General features: G+C 54.1%; 1 protein-coding gene across 1 annotated transcript in view; it reads left to right on the forward strand.

The window, feature by feature from the left end:
- Positions 1-13,057: 13,057 nt before the first annotated feature.
- The window catches only part of Kcnn3 (potassium calcium-activated channel subfamily N member 3), a 151,165-nt gene continuing 140,218 nt past the window's right edge, over positions 13,058-24,004 (forward strand). Inside the window, exon 1 of the mRNA XM_046421881.2 lies at positions 13,058-14,317. Coding sequence (XP_046277837.1) covers positions 13,397-14,317 — 921 coding nt within the window. The 5' untranslated portion in view covers positions 13,058-13,396. The remainder of the gene's footprint in view (positions 14,318-24,004) is intronic.

Consider the following 24,004-nt stretch of genomic DNA (forward strand, 5'->3'; position numbering starts at 1 on the left):
TAATTGTAATGTGCTGCAAAAAGGGCCTCGGTAGAGGTCATGAAGGTGAACTCTTCAAGGTGGACATACATATTATTCATTTCGAATTCTCTGGTCCCAGAACAGCAGGGGGCATAGGGCAGGGGGAGTAGCTGACCCAGTCTGGGGCTTGGGGGTCTGGCGGGACCTCCTAGGGGAGGGTCATTTGAACAGGGCCTTGAGGGATGAATAAGAGACCTGTAGGCAGCAGATAAGGGAAATGGAGCCTATACTACTTTGGGAGTTATTTTTGGAGGTGCTTACGTGTAGAATACGGGAAGATGGAATATGTAGATTATTTATAGACTGTTGTCCTCATTCCAGCCAGAAAATCAGGATGAGGAGCTGAGTTCAGAGAGCTGAACCCATGAAATAAGAATAACACCTTTGCGTTCCGGTTGTCTTCTTACTCGGCATTTAACTGAGAGTCACGTGGGATCAAGGCCTCTTTGAATAATGCCCCTTGACCCATCAGTGCCACCAGCTGCAGGAAGGGGAAGCATCTGGATCCTGCTGGGCTAGAAAAACATGTGGGAACCCTGGATTTTCATCCTCATGCAGAAAGCAAGAGCAGCGTCCAGAGGTGACCCAGGGTGGGGGTGCATTCCAACGGGTAAATAGTAGGGTTAAAGAGAAAGCGCGCAAAGGGTTTTGGAGCATCTCCTCTCTTTCCTGTTTCTTCTTTCTCTCTTTCTACCCTGCATTTTTCTGCATTCTTCCTTCTCTTCTTGCCATTCTTTCTTTATTCCTCTCTCTCTCTCTCTCTCTCTCTCTCTCTCTCTCTCTCTATATATATATATATATATATATATATATATATATATATATGGGGTTGGACCCAGGGGTGCTCAATCACTGAACCACATACCAGCCCTGTTTATTTTTCACTTTGAGACAGGGCCTTGCTAAGGTCTGAAGCTGGTCTTGAACTTGCCATCCTCCTGCCTCAGCCTCCTGAGTCCCTGGGATGACAGGCAGGTGCCACCATTTCTTTTTTCCCCCTCTCTTGGTCTCACTTTGTGCCTCCTGCTGTCTCTTGGGGTGCTTCTCTGTTCGCTCTCCCTTTTTCTCCTTCCCATATCTCATGGCTACCCCAGGATCACCCTTTTGTGTCCTTCCACTTGAGGGACCCCAGCTTGTCCTTTTGGGCATTGGGAGAGGGCCGAGTTGGTGAGGTGCTCTGAGCTGAACTGCCCTCCCTTGACAAGGGGATCTTTTTAAAGAGCCTGGACTGAAAACATGGAACTACAAAAGGCTCCTTCGCCCTGGCTCTCGCACATCCCTACTTGAGCTGAGACATTTCCAGACAGATAATCATCAGGCTTCCTACAGGAAATTAAAGACCTTGGCGCCGCGCAGTTGTTCACATCACTTGCGTTGCTTGCTAAGTTTTACCGAAGGCTTTGCTTCCTTGGTATGCGATAGACCAAATCTTTAATGAGATTTCTTTTCCAAATCTCTCTAATGAAGCCAGTCGTGTGTGTCCTCCAGATAAGCTCACAATAGGGCCAGCAGGTTCCCATTTGGGTGCAAGCCGCTGCGTCACCCCTTCTTATCTGAGCTTCGAGGACACTGAGCTGGCACAGATCCTTAGGGTCCATGCTGGGGAGCTGCACTGGGGACAAGAGCCCTTACAAGATGGTGCATCCAGACCTCTGGCTGGCTGGACAGATGTGGTGGATGCGGCGTTTGTCTGTCTAGGAGCCAGGAACACCCCCTACATTTTCTTTGAGTTCCTCTCCCTACCACCCACATCCACACTCCTTTGGCTAGCACCTGCTTCAGAGGATGTAAGGCCCCCCTGACCTACTCAACATGGCGCCCCGAACTACCCAACATGGCGCCCCTACCACCCTTTGGGTTGAGTCTGAGTATGTGATTCATTTTTGACCGGTGAGATGTGAAGCAAAGTGACTTCTGGGACAGTTTTCTCTTTTATTTAAAAGAGATCCCAACAGGGCTGCTTCTCCTTGTCTCTGACTTGGAAGGGCAACGATGGGATGCTTGGATGTGTTGTGGCCACCTTGTGATCAATATGCCAAGGAGGCAGAGCAGAAAATCAGAAAGAACCCATGTCATGGTGACACCTGCCACCAACTTAATGAGCCTTGGAACTGCTCTCCCTCTTGGGTTCTTAGAGTGGGGGGATAATAAATATCCTTGTTTTTCAGTTCTCTTGAGTAGGGTTTTCTTTCCTGGCCATGGAAAGCATCTTAGCAGATACAGACAGGGAGGTCCAAGATGGTCCACCATTAAGGGAGGTCCGGGTTCTCTGAGAGGGGCAGGGTGGCGAAATGGCTCCATGTTGTTGTTCCACACTGTGACAAGTCATGGGCAAGTCACTTAATCTGTCTGAGTGGAAGTTTCCCTGGCTCAGAATGAGTATTGAGTACCACAAAGATATTCAATAATTGTCAGTTCTCTCCTTGTTAGACATGTTTATCTTCTAGCTATTTTTAAAGGGACCAAGAGGTGCCAGGTGCAGAGAGCTATTTAATGACATTTCAGTGCTGGGGAAATTTTACACAGAGACCGTTTTGAGTCCTTTACCCACAGTTGCTCCAAGTACAAATCACGTCTCTAATGCCAGCGACAGCGTTGAGGGGGAGGCCAATACACCCAATTCTCAATTCTCCATGGTGATGAGGGATGTGGATAATTGAAAACAGCAGATAATCCCCGAACCTGCTTTGAGTCACTGACTTCCACCGCCTCCCCCAGTGTCACTTTTGTGGTGCAGCTGACAAACCGCCACACGGATGCACGTTTCTCTGCATCTCTCTTTTGGTGCAATCACTTGGCAAATCTTCACTTGGCAAATCTTCACTTGGCCATCCCTTCAAAGTGGCTACGGCTGGGGTGACAGAGAAGCAGCAAGGGGCTTCGACCCCTCCCCCCATGCCGCACATACAGTAGCCAAGAATGGCCTGGAAGCGGCAGGACTCTGCTTGGCCTTGCCCTGGGGCCTGTTTGACCTCAGTTTCTTCAAGCTCTTTAGGAAGCCCAAGACCAGAAGGCTCGGGGGGTCCTCCAGGTGCCCGTGAGCACCAACATGCTGGGCACCTCTCCTCAGATGGGGTACAACTAACTTCGCGCGTGATCAAAGCACCTTCCCCACCGTCCCCACATAGGTGCTTTTTGGATTTGGAAATTTTGGGATCTTGATCCAAGCCCTGCCAGTACCACACAACAGAATCTCCCAAGTCCAAACCTGGGGTCTTTATCTTTCAGGATATTGTCCTTTCTCTCTACAGTAGAAGTTGGATCAGCTGAGATTTCTGGTCAGAGAGCATGGAGACTTCTTTACTGGGCAGGGGACTTGATGGCTCTTTGGGCCTTTGCTGGGAGGTGCAGAGTGCCCCCCGTGGCCAGATCAAGGCCCCCGTTGCTGGAAACAGCCACCGTGAGATGTCAGGGGCCTCCGGGTCAGGCCTCCACCCTTTTTCTTTTCCTGCCTTCTCCAGCCCTGCTGGCTGGCTCAGAGGTCCACTAATGGAGGTGACAAGAAGTGGGAAGCCACTGGCCTTTCTGACCCTCCGGAGCTCACATTTTCCAGCTCCTGGGGCCACCAGGAGGCTTAATCACGGGCTTTGCAGGAGGAAAAAAGTACTGTGCTAAGAAAAGTGGATTAGCGCACCCCAGGCCTCCCAGGAGCGCCCGCGAGGGGCCGTGGGGATTGTCGGAGCAGCAATTGGTCATAAAGTCGGCCCTGGGAACACAATTTCGGAAACAATCAGAGGAGGCAAAGTTTCCTAAATGGTAGGAAAAAAAAATTCCCCGGTTAGAATAATGGCTTTTATTTGGCACAGGCGCTTTCTGAGATGTACAGCCTCATCCATTCCCATCCTGAGGTGTGACTTTCCAGTGCCAGATGGGAAGGAGCCAAGGCAAGGGTGCGGGGCTCGGAGCCTGGAACTCGGGTTTGAAATCCTGGGGCAAGTTCTTAGGCCTGTGGTGTTCCAGTTTCTCTATAAAATGGGGACAACAAGAACTACCTCCCAGAGAGAGAGAAATTGGTAGATGGGAGGGGGATTTAAAAGTCTTTGATCCTTTCTTCCATATATATCCCCCCATAAGTGTGTGCCTGTGTCCCCAGCCCTATTCCGATTCCTCTCTCTGACTCTCAAGGGCCTTGGGAAGGAGATGGACTTCCCTAGTCCATTCACTTCCCCCAGGGTTGACGCGGTATCAATCTAACTTTGTCCTCATGGCCATGATGACGTCACTGGGCATAGCCTGAGAGAGACACGCACAGCTTCCAGAGGGCCACCTGCCACCGTATCTGTGCTCCGTGACCTGTAGGGCCAACACGATTCCCTGGGTGCCCTTTCTTTAAAGGTTCCATGTGACCATTGGCAGCTCTGGAGGGTGAAGCTCCGTGGGCCGCGTCCAGTAGTGTGTGGTCTCTGGTTGGGGTGCTTCACACTGGACCTTCCTGTCCAGTTGGATTTAAGTCTGTGGCTTCAGGGAGCTTTGTGGTCTTGGTGACCTCGTCTGATGAGCAGGTGGGCATCTGGGGGTCAGGTGAATAAGAGAATTATGATTTCATGGGGCAGAGCCCAGTGGTGGGGTCTCATGGTGGGGAAAAGACATTGTCCTGATGTCTTGGAGAAGATGTTCATAAAGGCCAGATGTTCTGGTTTCATGGTGGGGACAGGATTAGAGGTGATAGCTCTCTGGTCACGTGGTGTGATCCTGCTGGGAGGGAACATGCTCGGGGTTAATGGCGGGGAGACGAGCAGTGGTGAAAATGATCTGATTTCTTTGTGGGGACACCCAAGGGGGTCTGTGTGGGTCAGAAGCTGGGACTCGTAGCTGGGCATGCAGCTCAGGTACGCTCCTGGACCCCTGGTTCTGATGTAAGAACACGATGGCTGGGCCGGTCAGGGCCACCTGGCTCCTCTTTTCCTCCCAGAATCCCGCTGAGAGACGCTGGCCACAGTGATTAAGTGTCCGAGCTCATGGGGAGCCTGTGAAGACACTATTGCTTTTCCAATTCCGGCTGAACCGACATTGGTTTTGTCAGTCCACCTACAGAGGTCGGGCTTGTTGCTTCCAATTTCGGGTGATTTCCATCTTGTCACTCTCCTTCCTTCCTCGGCCCATCTGATCCTCGGGCTCTCGGGCTGCCCGGTACCTCCTGTGAAGCATCCTGGCCGCCTCTGAGGCTTGGCAATTAGAGCCTGGCCTCCAGCAGGGAGGGCAGCTTTGGATTATTGCTGAGGAGGGAGAGCCCGTGGCAGTGTCCATAGCAACCCTCTGGCTTTCACCTCTACGGGAGAGAAGGAGGCCAGGAAGCAGGGGAGGCAAAGGAGGCCTGCCTTTCTCTACCACCCACAGCAAGGTGCTGCTCCTCGGCGCTTGGCTCCCGGGTGTGCCCTGTAGAGGGTGAGGGGAGGGGGCTTCTTTCCGCATTTGACGCATTTGACGGCAGTGACTTGGAGTGGAGCCAAGGCTGGGGGCTGGGCTGAGGATGCCTGTGGGTGAGATGGAGGGAGGGGAGGCTGAGGCAGGCTGTGCCATTGGATGTTCAACTGCAACTGAGGGACCAGGGGCCAGTTGAGGGGCACACATCAAGGAGACCTGGTTTGGGATCCACCTTTGTCCTTAACCCGTGGAGTTTACACAGGTCACCTCCCAGGTTGCAGGGCTTATTATTTTGCAAATAAAGGCGGGCCCTGAAGCATCTCTGTGGTCCCGTCCAGCCCTTTCATTCAAAGACTTTTATATTGATGTCTTCACCTAGAATAGACAAGTAGCCTCCCTTCTTTGGTAGCAAGAACCGAAGAATCCTGAATAATAGAAAATGCTTTTGCAAAATATTCACAAAGGCATGGATCCAGTCCCCGAGTCTCCACGGAAGGAGGCTGGACATGGAGGTGGAGGGTTTGTTTTTGTTTGGGGGGTCCATGTCTCCCAAGGTGCCTCGAGGGAGAAGCTATGTTCATGTGCCACCAGCAGAGGCCGCCAAACTCCTCACAAACCCTCCACAGGTTGCTCTGCCCCAGGTGGGTGAACCCAGGGTGAGCCTCAGCCAGTGGCCAGACATTTCCAGGGGGGAGCAGGACTTGGGGCCTTCAGGGCCTTTGCTCCTGAGCTTCTGACTGGCAGCTGGCTCACAGGGCTCTGGCCCAAACTTTTGGCCGGGTCCTGTTGTTGCTGTCTACTCTGATTGCAGGACCTTGGCTGCCTTTCTGTGCCAGGGGCTATAGCTGCCCCGGTTCTGGGTTGTTCCTTGGGCAGCTCAGGGGCCTGCTTTGGGTTTGGGAATCTGTTATAGACTTTTTTTCCCCCCTCTGGGGACCGAGGAACTGATTTCTTCAGTGAGTCTTAATTGAGAGCATGTTTTGTGACAGGCACTGTTTTAGGCACTGAGGATTCAGCAGAGAACAAAATAGACAGAAATCCTGCTGAGTCTTCAGGGGATGGGGGACCCCATCATCTCTACTGCAGCATGAGCTGGGAGAGGACTCAACCACTGACCCAGCCCAGCAGATGACAGGCTCTCTCCACTGACTTGGCCCCAAGCAGACACCTTAGGGTGGCCCCAGACTCTAAGAGTGAGGCTCAGATGCTAAGCCCTCACCGGCCAGGGTCTCCAGATTCCCTCCCTCAGTCACTGGTCCTTGCACTTGCCTGGTCCACAGGGGCAGCACTTTACAGTTTGCAAGTTTGTGAATGACTCCACTGGTTCCCTGTGAGCCCAGCAGGGCATTGTGGGGACAGAGTTGGCACCCTGTGCCCATTTTCCATGCCTTCTTCCCAGATACACTTCTTTCCAGACACGGTATCAGCACCTTTCCTCTGACCCTGAACGCCTCCAGTAAATCAGCGTTCCCATCCGGACTGACTCATCGGGCCAGAACACCAAGTTCCCACAGCAAAGCCATGGAAGAGGGGCCGGAGAAACACGTATCCCTGTTTTCACAAACCAGCTGTGGAGGGACTTGGATGATCAGTTTAGGCTCAGAGCCATGGTCATCATGGTCACTGGCAGGAAAATGGCAGCAGAGGGGTCACAGCCCCGGGCGGCCCACGCCATCTTCTCCCGTGTGAAGACCAGCCGGCCTTCCGCAGTCTCAGGGGCAGAAGACGGACATTGTTCCGGAGCTGTTCTCCAGCTGCCACCAGCGGGCTTTCCTGGAGGATCTGCGCAGGAGGAATATCTTCTCGGAGGGGAATTAGCCCCGTGGCAGTGACTGAGTGGACGGGGCATGGCCTGTTTGGCTCATGGCTTGGCCTCTTGCCTCCTCTGTGATTAAGAGCAAACCTGTCACCTTCTCTGCAGTTTGATGCCGCTTCCTCGGCTGTCCACTGGGGATGTGAATGTCACCCTTTAGCTATGGAAACCACACACGCACAGAGTAGACCTCGTAGCACAGGGTGGGTGTCCCTCCATATGTTCCCTTTCTGGTGACACCCCGACCAAAGCAAAGCGTCTCAGCTTTTCTCCAGCAAAATGGGGGACTATGAGGAGATGGTGTGAAGCTGGGGAATCTTCCATCTGCCTAGGTGGCTAAGAGTTGTGGTGTGTGGCCTGGTGGCAGGTGGATGTGGTTGTCCCATTTCACTCTTAGGGAGGGTTAGGAGGGCTTTATCTATAAAGGGCCTCACCCTAGGGTCTGGATATCCAGGGACCCAGAGAAAAGGAGCCCGGATGGGAGAGGGGTACCTGCGTCCCTGGCATCCCTGGTGGCCATAGAGCAGATCAGGGTCAAGTACCCCAGGAGGGAAATGGCCAAAGTCTCAGTCATGTATAAACTCCCTCATTTATTTATTCAATGCACAATTTGGGCACAGGGTGAGCTCCGTTGTGTGTGTGTGTGTGTGTGGGTGTGTGTACTTCACTCTCACCAAGGACCTTATGGTGTAAATCAAAAGCAGGGAGAAAAGACATGTATAGATAGCACCAATGCAAGGAAAGTGAAAAGTGTCCCCAGGGAGATACAAAGTACCAGGAAATTAAGAAAAGGGAATGACGTAGAGCTGGGAGAGCCGACAAAGGAAGGAGGTCGGAGGGGACAGAGGTGGCTCTGGTGCTGCTCCTTACATCCTAGTGGCGTGGTGGCCACTGGGAAGGCATTCCAAGGAGAAGGAAGGAGACCCCCGTTCAAGTTCACGGCTGATAGGTGACACTGAATGCATGACTTAGACTTTCTAAACTTCAGTTGAAGGGGTGACGGCAACAGAGCCCCCTGCCTTCCAGGCCTGCTGGGAGGTGCAAAGGAAGTGATTTATGTGAAAGTCGTTGGAAAACTATGAAGTACTGTGTAAATACAGTGGTTTGTATCATTAGAGCAACAAAGTTCCGAGGTAAGATCAGAACAATGATTGAATCTGGGGGAGCGGGTGTGCCATTCAGCCTAGGACTGTCTCTGACTTACCTGTACAAGATCTGGGGAAAGTGGGGTTGATCTTTATGACATTGTCTCCAGAAGGCCAAGGACATCTCTCCAACCACTGGCTTTTATAGAACACGCACTATTATCTGTCATTGTATCCAACATCCATCCATCTACTTGTCATCCATCTGTCCATCCATCCTTCCATCATCCACCCATTCGCCCATTCACCATTCATCTATCCATTGGCCCACCCCTGCATTCACGAGCCATCCATCCATCCATCCATCCATCCATCCATCCTCTATCATCCATCCGTCCATTCCTCTGATAAACCTTTAGTGAGTGTATTCATGGCCAGGCACCCTGCTCAGTACTGGGGATACCAAATGAAATTAGACTCCTTCTGCTCTCAAAAGGTACAGACTTGGGGGAAAGACAGCCAGATAAACTACGAATCATCACTTTCCAGTTAGTTCTACTTTTTAGGGATAAAAACATCTATAGACCACAGATTATGGAATTTTAAAGCTGAATGATCTTGGAAATCATCTCTTCTATCTCACTTATTTTACTGACAGGGAAATTGTGCTTGTCATTTGTTGTGAAAAGTGCTGCGACCTCCTTTTATTTACCTCCAAATGAACTCTCCCCAGTCTCCAGTTCAGTCAGTACGGTTGATCTCTGTGAAGCCCCCACTGTGCACCTGGTTCTGGGGAAGAGCTGCAGACACGGGCCTGAAGAAGCCATCATTCCTGCCCTCAAGGAGGTCACAATCTGGGGAAAGGACACAAAGGACATGAGATGTACTGCTTCTCAGAGATTGAATAGACAGGGAGAGTGAGATCCCCGACTCGGAGCTCAGGGGAGGCGTCTTAGGAAGAAGACCTTGATCCGTGTCTTTAAGGGCAAAGGGAAATGTGTTAGTGAAGATGTGGGAAGAGCACGTCGGGGGAATGGCGTGAGCGACGTGGAGGTGCGGAATAGCTGGTCAGCTCCCAGAGGCTGGTGATGCCGGCCCTTCAGGAGGAGGTGGTGAGGGAGGCTGTCAGAAAGGAGGGCAGGGCTGAGGACGCCTGAGGTGGAGCTGGTCTTCCTGGGTCTGGTGGACATGTCCTTGCTTACTCTCTGGGTATTCTAGAGGTAAGAAATTCCGCTGCACCCGTGACCGCCATATTTGCAGACTAGAGAGGCCTAATGTGTCCACCTTTCATTTTAGGTCAGTGTGAAGGGTGGTTGCTCATCCTGCAACAGCCTCCCTTGGTTATCCCCTGCCCTCAGTCACCTCTAGTGTCACAACCATATTTTGTGGTCTGATTTGTTGTTCTCTGTCACCCCCAGAGGCACATAACTTGTTTCTTCAGTGAGGCCACAAGCTGAGGGTTGGCTGAATCTTAAAAATTTGGGTTTCAAAACACATGTCAAGTGCTTGGATTTGGGGGTTGAATGGGCCTGGGTTTGATCCCAGCAATGCCACTAGTTAGTAAGAGTGGCCAAGTTTTAAAACCTGTCAATACATCTATTTTCTCATCTATAAAATGAGCAATGACCCCAGCTCATGGGTTGTTGTGATGACGCGGTTGTAGTTGGGGATCAAGGCAAGAGCTGGGGACTTCCCGACACTGGGGACTTGGACAGGCAGCAGTGGTGGAAGACATCTGAACGCTGTGCACGGGAGGGGCAGACCAGAAAGGCTGACCGGAGCAGGCCTGGGCGGGGCAGCTCCCCGCTGGTTCACTGACCCATGGGCGCTCGCCGTCAGGTCTGCCTCACTGGAGCCGAGAGTATAGACTAGTGGCTGAAGGTCACACAGTGAGCCAGTGGCACAGCTGGAACTAGAGAGAGGGCAGCAGGGGAGCACAGCCTGGTCTCTGGAAGAGGGTGGGGGGCGCAGTCTGGATCTGGGGCGGGGCTGGGAGCAGTTTGGGTGCTCTGGATCAGCTTAACAGCCATCAAGACTCAGCTCCTCTACAGGACAAAGCAAGCCCTGATTTACAGGTTTGCTGGTTTCCGTGGTGAAAATAACCCCCATCACAACTGATTTCAAGACACAGATGTGACACCGCTGAACACGGAGCCGGGAAGAAATGGGCACAATGATCTTTTAAGAGCCAGTCCTGGCCAGCTGCAGGACATCCTGAGGGGTTCAGGGCTGCCCCCTATGGGATAGCCCCCCCTACTAGTGACTCACCTCTAATATTCTCCTAAACGCCATGAGTAGGGACCCTTATTACTTCTGCGTGACAGAGAGGAAGCTGAGGACCAGAGGTCATCTTGCCGGTGGCTATGTAGACATCCTAGGGCAGGCAAAGGCTCCAGACTGGAAAGTCTGACTCTGGAGCCCCGTCTCTAACCATGACCTTGTCCGCCTCCTGTTTAGGATGGGGTAGCTCTAACCAGGGGTGGGGGGGGGTGGGGTGGGGAGCTGCCTTGGTAATGCCATTTCCCAGATGAACCTCTGCCTTTGGCTCTGGGGAGCTTGGACTTACCCAGGCTGTTTCTCACCCCTGTCCGTGATGGCAGGACATGCTCTCACAGGAATAGTCAGGGAACTAGGGTCAGGAAGCTGGCCTGGAAAGGTGAGCCTAGGCAGAAGGTAGCTCATGAGGTGGAGTGGGCACAGAAATGCCAGGGGTCTGCCCCCTTAATTGATTTTTTTCACAGTCTGGAAGTTGTATCAGGTACTAAAAGCCAATACTAACAGCACGTTTCAGTTACTGACACCATGTTAATGGTAATTTATTAGGAAATCATTAGAACTAAACAGGTGATCTGGAGCCTTGAACCAAACAGGTGGCTCTGTTTGGGGATGAGAGAGAGGGACAGAAATCAAGAAGACACACAGGAGGAGGAGGGCAGGCAGGGCTCCCTGCAGGTGCGCCACACGGCCACGGGAAAACACAGGAGACCCTGGTGCAATGACTCTGTGTGTGTCTGTGTGTGTGTGTGTGTGTGTGTGTGACCACATCACTGATAATATGATAATCAAGATTATTGTGGAAGAAAATTTTAATTGTCCAGGTGTCTGGGGGTGTGGCTTATAGTAATATGCAGCTCTGTTTTCATGGTGGATCAGGGATCGGAGAGGTGAGCAATGATACGTGGGAGGGGCCTCTGGGCTCGTTGGGTGGAAACTCTGCCCCTTCCTGACCTGGTCACTTGCTGCTCACTATTCAAGAGAGCTGATTTCAAAGGAATCGTGTGTGCATCTGTGTGTGCACAGGGCAGTGTGTGTATGCCTGTGTGTTTCCGTGTGTGTGTGTATGTGTGTGTGTGTGCCTGGGTCTCTCACTCTCCCTCTTCTCCTCTAGGGAAGGAGCTGAACAGAAGCCAAAGGGTGATGGGGAATCAGGAAGCAGACAGGAAGAGGCCTCCCCTCCTTTTAAATTTTTTATCCTTTGTGATGCTGGGGATCAAATCTAGGGGCTGGTACATACGAGGCAAGCACTTTACCACTCAGCTACACCTGCAGCCCAGATGTCTTCAGACCCCAGGTGTGCTTGGGGGATTCCATAACAGTGTCTTTCTCTCTAATCCCTAAGTCTGTTGCAGTTTAAAATGGAAATAAATTCAGCTCTGGCCCCATCCCTTTCGAACCCCCTGTGCACACAGTGGGAGCTTAATAAATACTTGATGATGATGATTCTGAACCTGGGAAGCTAGCAGCTGTTCCCAGCTCCAACTCTCAGAGCCCCATGGGGAAAATCAGGCAGGGGGTGACCACGGGGCATCTTCAGTCTTTCTGCCAGATCCTCTAGTGACTCCATGCCCAGCTGTTAGGGAAGAGGCTGGAGCCGTTGTGCTGTGCGCCTCACACACCCTGCTTTGGAGAAGCTGGTTCTTCCTGGACAGATTCTCGTTGGCTCGTTCTCATCCGTCATGTGAACAATGTTTGTTGAACAACCACTTTGAGAACTGGAGTGTCAGACTGACCTAAGTTCAAAACCCTGGCATCTTTAATTACAAGCTGAATGACATCTGGCAAGTTTCTTAATTTGTCTGTGCTTGAATGTTCTCCACCCTTTCTTTCTTCCAACGGTTTCCATTTGTAAAGGGAGAATGATGACATCATTTTCATAGGGTTGATGTAGGGGTTGGAAATGACAGAGAGGGGGTGCACATACATTCCAGGAGCTCCATCAGTGGTAGGTGAGTTTATCCACAGTGAGAGGGAGTGAATTCCCTCTGCTTCTGTGACCTTGACGTTGCTACTCAACAGCTTCGAGCATCAGTTTTCTCCTTGGTAAAATGGGAACATAATGCCCGCCTCCTTGGGTGTTGGGAGGATGTACCTGGAATAATATGTGCGAAACAATCTGTGCCTTAATAAACGTTTGTCTTCCTGAGCTTCTTGCCCCTCATCAAGGTGACAGTGTCCCTTCTGAGGAGTCCCTCTGTCCCTCCTTCCCACTGTCCCCGCGGGAGCTTACAACCCTGGTCACCGTGGGTTTGCGGACTTCGGCCATACCTGTCACGGAAAGAGGGCGGCAGCAGTTCTGCTCCAGGGTCGTGGAGCAAAAACTACAGTTCCCAGCCCTCGCTGCGCTGCCGCCCGGCAGGGAGCCTAGGACTGCAGGCCCCTCCTTCGGGGCGGAGCCTGGGAGGGGGGCGGAGTTAGGAGGCGGTTGGAGAGTTGAGCCGAGCCAATGAGACCAGCTGCTAATAAGTGGGCTTGGCTTACAGTATAACAGTGGCAGGAGGAGGAAAGCGAAGCTATCGAGCCAGCGAGGAGTGCAGCTCAGCCTGGCCTCACGCGCTCCTAGAGGACCACCTCCTGAGCTAGAGTTCTTTCCCCGCTCCTTCCTTCTCCAAGCTCCCCTGCTGCCCTTCCTCACTGCCCAATACAATGCATTCTTGAGAGGCAGCGTCTGGACTCCAGGCAGCCCCAGAGAACCGAAGCAAGCCAAAGAGAGGACTGGAGCCAAGACACTCTGGTGGGGGAGCTTGGATGCCTGGCTTTCTTTGAGGACATCTTTGGAGCGAGGGTGGCTTTGGGGTGGGGGGTTGTGCTGCAGGGAATCCAGCCAGGCCCCAAGATGGACACTTCTGGGCACTTCCATGACTCGGGGGTGGGGGACCTGGATGAAGACCCCAAGTGCCCCTGTCCATCCTCTGGGGATGAGCAGCAGCAGCAGCAGCAGCAGCAACAGCAGCAGCAGCCACCGCCGCCAGCGCCCCCAGCAGCCCCCCAGCAGCCCCCAGGACCCTCGTTGCAGCCTCAGCCTCAGCCTCCGCAGATTCAGCAGCAGCAGCAGCAGCAGCAGCCACCGCATCCCCTGTCTCAGCTCGCCCAACTCCAGAGCCAGCTTGTCCACCCTGGCCTGCTGCACTCCCCTCCCACTGCTTTCAGGGCCCCCCCTTCGTCCAACTCCACGGCCATCCTCCACCCTTCCTCCAGGCAAGGCAGCCAGCTCAATCTCAATGACCACTTGCTTGGCCACTCTCCAAGTTCCACAGCCACAAGTGGGCCTGGAGGAGGTAGCCGGCACCGGCAGGCCAGCCCCCTGGTCCACCGGCGGGACAGCAACCCCTTCACAGAGATCGCCATGAGCTCCTGCAAGTACAGCGGTGGGGTCATGAAGCCCCTCAGCCGCCTCAGCGCCTCCCGGAGGAACCTCATTGAGGCCGAGCCCGAGGGCCAACCCCTCCAGCTTTTCAGCCCCAGCAACCCCCCGGAGATCGTCATCTCCTCCAGGGAGGACAATCATGCCCACCAGACCCTGCTCCATCACCCCAACGCTACCCACAACCACCAGCATGCCGGCACCACTGCCAGCGGCACCACCTTCCCCAAAGCCAACAAGCGGAAAAACCAAAACATTGGCTATAAGCTGGGACACAGGAGGGCCCTGTTTGAAAAGAGAAAGCGACTGAGTGACTATGCTCTGATTTTTGGGATGTTTGGAATTGTTGTTATGGTGATAGAGACCGAGCTGTCTTGGGGTTTGTACTCAAAGGTAGGGGCTGTGGTTTCTCTTTATACCTTGAACAAAAGGAATATGTAGGGAGAAAGAGAGAGAGAGAGAGAGAGAGAGAGAGAGAGAGAGAGAGAGAGAGAGAGAGAATGAGAGAGAGAAAGGTGGTGGTGGGAGAGGCATTAGCTCAGTTATATGGAACACTCTAACTTCCCATGGTTTTCCTTCTTGATCCCGGGAGAATTCATTCCTCACTTCCTTTTAGGGGGGACATCCCCATACACTGTGTCTAATTTGCAGACTCCGTGTTAGGGAGGATTAAAGAATCCCTTCTGAGAAATCGTTTTTTCCTCCTGGCTCACTTGTACTAAAGCATAACCCAGCAGCTTAACGCACCAATTAATTACACTCTGCCTTGATGTGTTTGCCAGTTCCTTCGACTTCCCCTCCTCTCCTCCCTCCCTGCTCCACTCCATTTTCCCCAGGATAAAAAAGAAATAAATGTCTGGGTGGGGGTGGGGGATTCTGTACCCACTGCCCAAGTCCCTTCTATTCTCCTTCTCTTCCCAAGTTTCTATTTCCCTCCTCTTCCCCCAAGAGACTCGGGGCAAAATAGAAAAGCACCGGGTGACCTGAGTCTCCCCAGGGCATTGGGGTAAAAATACAGGCGGAGGAAACCAGCAGTCTCTTCCCTCAGGAAAGAGGACTCAGGGTAAACCTGCTGCTGCCTCATAAACATCCCTTGATAAAAATGGCTACAGGTGTTACCCAGGCAGAGCAGATGGGCACCGCCTTGGCTTCAGCCTGGGGGGACCGCCTCTCCTTGGGATGGGATGACAGGCTTCCCCAGCGGTCCCCGCGAGCCAGCGCCCCCAGCTCAGCCCCGGTTCTCCCCTCCCACCCCAACTCCTTCTCCTCGGGATAAATAAAGATGAGGGCATGTGTGAGTGCGCCCGGGTGGAGACGGCAGGCACAGGCTTCAGGGGGTGCTGGCCCCACCGCTGCAGCCTCTCAGTCGAGCCCCAAGGGGCTTTCCTTGCAGGGGGAGTGGAGGTGGAGGAAGGTGGGTTTCCGCTGATGCTCTACTTGCCAGGGAGCCCTTCTGCCGTGGGCTGGAAGGCTCGGAGACCTGGGGAACCCCTGGACAAGTGTCTTTCTTCCCACGGTACCCCTCAGCCCCAATTTGTCGGGGTGTGTGTGTGTGCGCGTGTGCGTGTGTGTGAGAGACGGATACTTGTGCCTATGCCTGCTTTTCGCTTGGATTTCTCTATTTATTGTCATTTTGGGCAGGGGGTGGCTGGGCTGGCTGGCGGGTGGCTGGGAGGGGCTCAGCTGTTGGAGGATTCAAATAGAGCTTGTTTCAGGCCGGGCACAGCTGCTGCGAGACTGTCACATTCCTTGTTGAAATCCAGCCGCAAAAACCTGGGAGGTGCTGATCGGATTTCCCCCATTCCCAGCATGTCGCTTTAACCAGGGGTGGGCGGGCTAGCCCACTCTGGAATCCGGTGGGGCAGACCTGTCAGGCAACCTGAATATTCAGAGTGTAGACTCCCAGGCAGAGAGAGGGTCTTCCGGGGACCCGCCTGCTCTGGGGGGGGGGGGCAGCCCCAGCCGAGGGCAGCCCTGGGAAGCTGCTCAGTCTAAATAGCTCCTGCCCCTCGGTGAGCAGAGAAGCAAGTGGGGTTTCCCCTGGAAACGCAGCTCACTGAGTCATTCCTTGAAATAAGCCTCTGAGTCTGCGGGTCCCTCTGCTCACTGCTTTCTCAGAGTCACCTCTCCTGCTGGGCGCTCTGCTTCCGGAGATAGGGCTGGCAGCCACCTTGGGCCAAGCCCTGTATCCCTCCAGTCATTCCCGGGGGGTCAGCAGTCCTTCCTAGGGGAGAACCTAGGAAGGCCCAAGGGCAGGGGCCGAGGGGAAGAGGCGACACCAGCGCATCCTCTTTCGGTGACCCTTGTGGTTTGAGCTCAAAGACAGTGGCCATGCTCAGGGAAAGGGGTTTTTCCAGAGCTGGGGAGGCAGGCTGTGGGTGACTGAAGGGTGAAGTGACCCGAGGTGCTTGGCTTCTTCTGTTCCTAAGTCACTGACCCTCTGACTGGTGGTGGCACAGAGAGGGCAACGGTACAGAGGGTCCTGCTTGCCTCAGCTGGTGAGGTGGCTCTTCTTGTGCACCCTTGGGCTGGGATTGGGGCAGGCAGGGCTCCCTTTAACCTGCTTACCCTCTGTCCTTCCATCTGGATCCCCATGTTCTGAGTCACCTATGGGACAACTATTTTCTGGGCGTCTTGTATGTGCCAGGCCCTGTGGACCCAAAGTGGGGAGATGGGGAGGATATCCCTGTCTTGCCTGGGTGCAGGTGGCATTGTGTCAAAGAATCAGATCAAGGTTGGAGTCCTAGGTCGGCCACTTCCAGTGTGTGATCTTGGGTAAGTCATGCAGCCTGGAACCCATTGCCCAGCCGTCAAGAGGGAGATTGAGTCAGAGGAGCGTAAGGCACTCAGCTGGTGCCGGCTCAATACATGGGGCCTCTTGTGATTATGGTAAGAAGAGAGACAGATTTAAAAAAAATTAATCTAACTCTGGCTCTAGAATCAGTGGGAACCAAGACTTGTTATTGGAGGAGAGAAGTTATTAGAGGGGGCTGACTGTGGCCAGAGACCACTTTTAACCATGGGTCTGTTTTGGGGGGAGGTGAGCATCTGCCCCCCAGCTTCATGGAGGAATGGGCTCTGGGACAGGAGTGTTTGGGTTAGGGTGAAAAATTGCCATGGGAGAGCTTAGAGACACTCCAGTAGCCCTGGGGACAGATGAGTGACACTCCATTTTGCTTCAGAGCTTGTGTGATGCTTGTCTTGGCTGGCCAGTGTGAGGCAGGAGGATGGACAGGGTGACCGTGGGCACCCCAGTCAGGCTGGGTAATTTTGCATCTCTGGTGGCAGCTCCCTCTCAAAGGCCTTTAGGAGGAGGACACTATTGTTTCCCCCAGTGATTGAAGATGTGCCTGTGCCTTGTGCCCGGGTCGCTGGGTTCTGAAGTTCTCAGCCTTTCTTTCTGGGTTTGTGGCTTTTCTGCCTGTCTTGGGCTGGTATCTGTTCTGGGGAAGGGATGCGCTACCCAGGCTTGGTCTCTTGAGGAGGAACACGGCACGTACCCGGAGCGGGTTCAGAGTCGATGCAAAGGGGAGCCAGCGTGAGTGAGGAGGTTGAGAAATCAGGACAGAATGATCCCCGGCTCCCACCCTCACAGGCCGTAGGCGATGACACTGGCAGGCGGCTCTGCTGAGCGCTGGGGTTTCCGCCTGGAGCAGGGAGGCAGGGCGCAGGTACGAGGCGGCTGCTCTTTCTGAGAGACGCCGAGATGGTCCTAATAGGTCTAAAGGCACTGGGCTTCCCCTGACCTGAGTGGGGACTCTGCTTTCTTTCTTTTCTTAAATGAGTGGCTTTCCTCTCTGCAGCTTAGGGCCAGATCCTGTTGAGAAATCTTGGTGATACTCACTATTCCTCTATCAGGGTCAGAGCAAAGAGGATTTGGGGTCCTTCTTATTGTTCTTTATTTTCTTCTAGAGCTGGTTTTCCTCTCCGGGGTCCAGAGTTAGAGATGGGGCCGGCCTGCCTTCCCCCTCCTCCTCGGGTTGTGGACCCCCCCACCCCCTCCCCAGCTTGATGGTGGTGGGGCTGTGGCCTCTCTCCAGTGAGCCAGTCACCAGGGCTATGGGGTGGTCTCGTGGGAGGCTGGGACACTCTGGCGCAGCAGGGGGCACTTTGCACTAATCCTGTACCACCTCAAACACTTCCCCACCCTCGATTTCAAAATTCATCTGAGTTTCCCTTCTCAGGCAGAGCCATCCTCTGCCCACCCCCTGCCCCTCCTGCCTGGGCGACCAGCGTCCTGCCCCTCCTTCCTTCCGGCTGCCTCTGGCTCCTCCCTGCACCTTTGCTGGGTCCGTTGCCCAGGTAACTCAGCTGCACTCAGAGGCGTCCACGCGAAGGTGCTTGCTGGCGCCCTGTCTACTCCCATGAGGAGCTGCTTTTCTCACCTCTGACCTTGGAGGCCACCCAGACGGCAGGCTTCTCCTCATGCCCAGAGGAGTCAACTCCTGGCCATTCACTCTTCACAGAGAATGGTATCCCTTAGGCCAGGGCCGACTTGCTGCCTGTCTTTTTGCTGAATGCACAGGGTTCAGGGAGTCCACCTCTGGCCTCCATCTGGAATGGTCAATGGTACCCCGTTCTTTTTACTTTTTGGTGCTGGGGATCAAACCAGGGCCTTTTGCATGCTACACAAACACTTTCCCATTGAGCCGCTTCCCCAGCCCCAGTAGCATCTCAGTCCCGGGCTCTGCCCTGCCCTGCCCTGTCTCCAAAAAGGCAGTGCAGAAGCAGGTGCTGTGGGGTGAATGACTGTGTTCCTGCGAGGCCCAGGTGCCCCTGGGGGTGGGCAGGTGGCTGTCAGAGCGGGTTCTAGTGTGATTGAGAGGACCCCTGGGGCACGGTGTCGATGGTCCAGGCATGCTGGGAAGTGGGAATAGGACAGGTTCCTTTCCCAGACCCTCGCTGGGGAGGACCTGGAGAGTTCCAGAAGGCAGAAGACTGTGAAGGCTTTGACCACAGGCAGTAGCCTGAGAGCCAGCTGCCAAGGGACTCCAGGGCCACATTTGATTGTCACAGGTCACACTGAGTGTGTTGTCCCCGAGGAGGGCCAACGACTTCTGGCAGTGTGAAAACAGGCTCTCACCCCCCAGGATGGTGACCAACTTATTTATAATCTTTGTGGACAGTCAGCAAATGAGTCAAGCGTTTGTAACCCACAGGGGGACGGCTAACTTTTTAGCTGTGCCTTCCTCTGCATGTCACCACACTATTTATAACTGTCCTGGGGAAGGCTTCACAGTCCGTCCGGGCTTCCCCTCCCCTCAGGCGGCATTATCTGGGTGTATGGGCACTGGCCTGACGGTTGGGCGTTTGTCCCCTGAACAGGCTCATTAGAAAGCTATTTGACGCCTTCTGTTTCCCTTAGTTAGCTTTCAGGAAGGGGGTGCCCTGTCTACTCCCCGAGTAGCTGCTGTGAGGCCACCGCCAAAAGATCCGCTTTAAAAAGTGTTAGGCAAAGAAAAACAAAATAAGACAAAAATGCAAGTGAGCTGTGCAGTGAACCCGAGACCTGATGGAAATGTCCAGTCCCAACAGGGAGCTGGGGTTCTACGGCCGTCATCTGTGAAGCCTATCTGGGGGAGAAAATAAGAAAGTGTGTGTGGGGGGTGGGGGGTGGCTGTGTGTTGATGAAATACCACTTTTCCCTGGCTCAGTGACAGGAAGACCAGGGTTCTCACTGGGAACTGTTTTTCTTCTCTTGCTTTCAGAAATCCCTAAGGGGGAGAGAAAGAAGAAAGTCCCCTCTTCCTCTTTAAATAATGAGGGTGGGGATTCTAGGACTGCTGTTCTCAGGAGCTGCCGGGAGGAAGGTTCTAGTGCCTTTTCTCCTGGTGAGGAGAGTCCAGAGGGGGCTAGTGGGTTTTTAGGGGTCCTTCCCCCCACCCCTGTCATTCCACCCCCAGGGGCTCAAATGGGATCTGGGAGGCAGGAGAGGAGGCGGGGCTGGGGGCAGGACAATCCTGCTGTACCTCGATGCCCAGCCTCCTCGGTGCTGGAGTGTTGCCGGGTGACAGGAGAGAGAGGGCGAGGACCTTTGTTGAGCAGTGGATGACTGCACATCAGAAAGCCCTAGACCTAGGTGATCCTTGAGGCGTCCGTTGCAGACGAGGTCACTGGCTGGGAGCCCCGGTCCTGGTCCTTTTCACTCTCAAGGTCATGCCCTTTCCCTTGCCTGCTGTGCTATTGGAGAAAGAGATTATTTATTTATTATTATTATTATTATTATTTATTTTTTTTGGTGTGTGTGGTTCTGGGGAACCCAGGGCCTTGCGTATACCAAGTGCTGTACCCTGGGCTATACCCCCAGCCCAAATTGCTTAGATTCAAATCAAGATCTATGGGCCTGAGGCCAGAGATGCAACATGTTGAGACAGGAGGCTCTCTACCAAGAATGCGCAGGAAGGACTGGACGTGGGAGGGGGACGTCAGTGTGGCCAAGAGAAGGCAGGGGTCTTTGGGGCCACCAGGGAGAGGGCTACCTGTGGCGTAGCCTGAGCTCAGGGTGAGGCCGTGGAGAGGCCCATGGTGGGTCCCTGAGATGTCACACTGCAGGGTTTGGTGATACTGCCCTCATGGTGATACTGGACAAGCTGTGGGGTAGGTGTGGGGATTACAGAGGAAACAGGAGCCTGTCCTTCAAAGAGCTGGTGTTGGCTCCTGCCGTGGCCCCACCCCGCCCCAAGCCTCAGTGACCACTTTTTTTTTTTAATATTTTATTTACATTTTAGTTTTCGGCAGATACAACATCTCTGTTGGTATGTGGTGCTGAGGATCGAACCCGGGCCGCACGCATGCCAGGCGAGCGTGCTACCGCCTGAGCCGCATCCCCAGCCCCCTCAGTGACCACTTTCACACACAACACTCTCAGCTCTGTCCGGCTCCTTCTGCGTCCTCTTGCTCCCTCTCCAGTGCTGCCGCATGGTCACTTCCCAGGGGTCGTCTATGTGGGCTCAACATCTTACATCCTACAGGTATTTCCATGCCTGTGTCCCTCATGGTCCCACAATGGCCTCAAGAGTCGTCACAACCAATTGAATCTCACAGATGAAAAAACAGAGCGGCAGGTTTCTGTGGCTTGGTCCAGGTGGTCACAGGACCGAGTGGCTGAACGCCAGGTGCAGGACAAATGGCTCTGGAATGAGGCTCAGGTCTCCAGTGCATTGCCAGCCGCCACCACAAACCTCTGCTGGGAACTGGAGAGGAGACTGCTAGGACTCTCTAGGCTCCTGGTTCTAGAATTTTCTTCCTTACCCTGGAATCCCCTTTCCCTGCCTCCTGACTGGGCCTCATGTCAGCTGCAGTCCGTGGTGAGGAAGGGCTGCCTCTGCTCCGAGGGACCCTGGGGAGGGCTCCCACATCCTACTTCCAGTCCCTCCCCCCGTCTGGCCTTCCATTTCTTTAGTTTAAAAATAAGAGCGGACCCCCGTTCCCTTCTCTGGGATTTTGTCATCTGACTCCAGGTCACGGTCCATTTCAGAGATGAGCAAGCCCTGGTCCTCCAGCTCACGTTCTGGAGGAGCGTCCCGAGGGCTGGACTGGTTTGTGATCTTGGTGCTCACAAGGAGGAAGACAGTAACTGAGGCCAGGGACGTTGGGCTCCCTGGGAGGTGGAGTGGTCCCGAAGGGCCGGACAGCTGGAATGGGAGGGTCATGGGCAGGGGCCTGTCGCTCAGTGTGTAGCGAACACGGCTGGTTGCGTGGGGGGCAGCCTGAAGTCCCTGCTGGGCGGTCACCACAGGGAGGGAGAGAAGACGGAGTGCGTCTCTGGGACTAGGCCTACTCTGAGAGGCTCTGGATGGGAAGCGAAATGCCCATGGCAGGGGCTTGAGCAGTGACGGATTCAACGTTGAGTGAACTGTCAGGAGCTCAGTGCTAAGGCCTGGGATCTGGGTTCAAATCCTGCCTCAGTGGTGTACAGTGGGGGCTCTTGGGAAGTTTACTGGACCTGGATCCTGTTTCTTCAGATGGTAAAGGTGAACCCCAACCCCGATGTGTAGGAAGACCCCCAGCACAGAGCAAGGTACCCAGCGAGCCCCAGTATCTGCCAGCTGTTGCTTGTATTAGTTATTAGAAGATGCCACCTGGAGGATCACACTGGAGAGACATGACTGTGGGTGTCACCTGTGCATGTCCCACAGGTTGCTGTCAAGGAGGTGTGTCACTGGTAGGAGGAAGGGTCTCTGGAAGAGGAGGGACAGGCCCCGTGTCCTATAACGTCCTTACTTCTGGTGGCAGGTTACCCGGGCGTGTTTCTGGATGGTCTCGGGGAGAGGGAAGTGGATACTTTTCTGGAAGGTGGGGCTGGACCTCTGACACCGTCTTGTCCCGTGGGGCCAGTTACTCTCCGCCCCGAGCTGGCCGTCTGTGGTCTGGGCATAGCTTATTGGACGTGGACATTCACCCTGGACAGGTGGAGAGAGAGCAAAAATAAACCCATGGGGCCGGGCCAGAGGCTGAGAGGCCTAGAGGAAGGTCAGGGGGACACGGGGACACAAGATGACCAGGCAGAAAGAGGCCGGGAGGCTGGGCCCCAGGGAGAGGGCTGACAGGAAGGAGGAGAGTGCTCCGTGGCCTGGACGTGTTGTCAGGAGAACACGACTTTCCCTTCAGGACTCAGGAGGGTGGTTTCTAGAATTCCAAGGGCGCTTTCTGCCTCGAATACCTGCTTACAACACCAGGGCTGCGGCCATTGGTGACTTTCCCCAGCCGGTGCCAAGGGGCACCGAGGGCAGCTGGGTAGGGGAGGGGTGACCCCGACCTGCCTGTGTGGAAGCCATTCTCCCCCCACCAAGCCTGGTCACAAGGTAGCCAGGGTTGTCGTCTGAGCAGAGCCTTGGTGACACTAAATGAACAGCATGCAAATGATGTGTGAAGTAATATGCAAATTGGCGTCTGTTATTTCTGAGTCAGCTTCTTGGGCATTTTTCTTAAGGGACAAGAGCGGTGCTTTGTGTCAAATGAACAGGAGAGTGGGCTTCAGGGATCCTCCTTCAAGGGCCGCAGAGGCTGGTCCACATGTGTTGAGTTTCAGGTTATAGACGGCAAGGCCCAGAAAGGTGGGTGCCTTGCCCAGCGTTGCCCAGCAAACGGGTAGATCAGCTGACCAGATTGAGCCACCTCTCCTGGTGACCTGTAGGTGGCTCTGAACAAAAGGAGGCCCTGTGGGGAGGCAGGAAGAAACGGTACCAGGCGCTAATTCTGGCCCACTCCTTATTGCTGGGTTTCCCGAAGGCCCGTGACTCAACCTCTCTGAGCCTCAGTTTCCCCATTTATAAACGATGAGAATCTTGATAACGGCTGGGTAAGTGGCCCGCGCAATGGCTGGCGCAGTCAGTCCAGGCTGCCAGCGAATGGCGGTCCCTCCTCGTGCCTTCGCCTGAGTTGGCACCTGCCTGCAAGCTCAGGTTCCACCAGCAGGAATTTCTGCCCGGCCTTTTCTCCTTTTGGAGATTCTTGATTTTAACAAATTGGGGCTTGGCCATTTTCTTTCTTTTCTGAATTCTAGTGGGGGAGATGTTGGCTCTCTAAATAGCTCCTGCACGTGAGAATGCCTGCAGCCCTGACTGGGTGGTGGCCCTCTCTCCTGAGGGGAGGCTCAGGGTAGCCCTGTTGCTCCCTCTGGGTGGGACCATTGTATTTGGAGGGGCGTGGAGCCGTATGGCATAGGGTGGCATGACTCTGGGGGCATATCTGCTTGGTGTGGATCATGCCTTCCCTGAACGGCCTCGCTGAGTTTGCCTGGGTAGGCAAGGCCCCTGTGGGTAAGGCCGGGCTTGGACTGTGCTTACAGGGCTCCGAGGCCCAGAGAAGCTCTGTGATTTGTCCAAGGCCACTCAGCATTGCAAGCAGCAAAGGTAGAGCAGGAACCCAAGGATTCTGTGTTTTAGTCCTTGTTTCTTGTTTTCTTTCTTCCAAGCCCGTACCCTAAACATCCTAAGTTCCAGGAGTGCAGAAGGTCTGTGGACCAAGTACTGAGTCAGCTCTGGGGGTCTGTCCTCCACCAAACGGGCTGCTCGGTGTTCCTATAGAACTCAAGCTTCAGCACAGCCCGAGGCAGGCCTGGCAATTTAGCTGTGGAGG

Source organism: Marmota monax, unplaced genomic scaffold (assembly GCF_021218885.2).
Source record: "Marmota monax isolate L192 unplaced genomic scaffold, Marmota_monax_Labrador192_F-V1.1 WCK01_AAM20220418_F8-fsc00108, whole genome shotgun sequence".
NCBI classification, from domain to species: Eukaryota; Metazoa; Chordata; class Mammalia; order Rodentia; family Sciuridae; genus Marmota; species Marmota monax.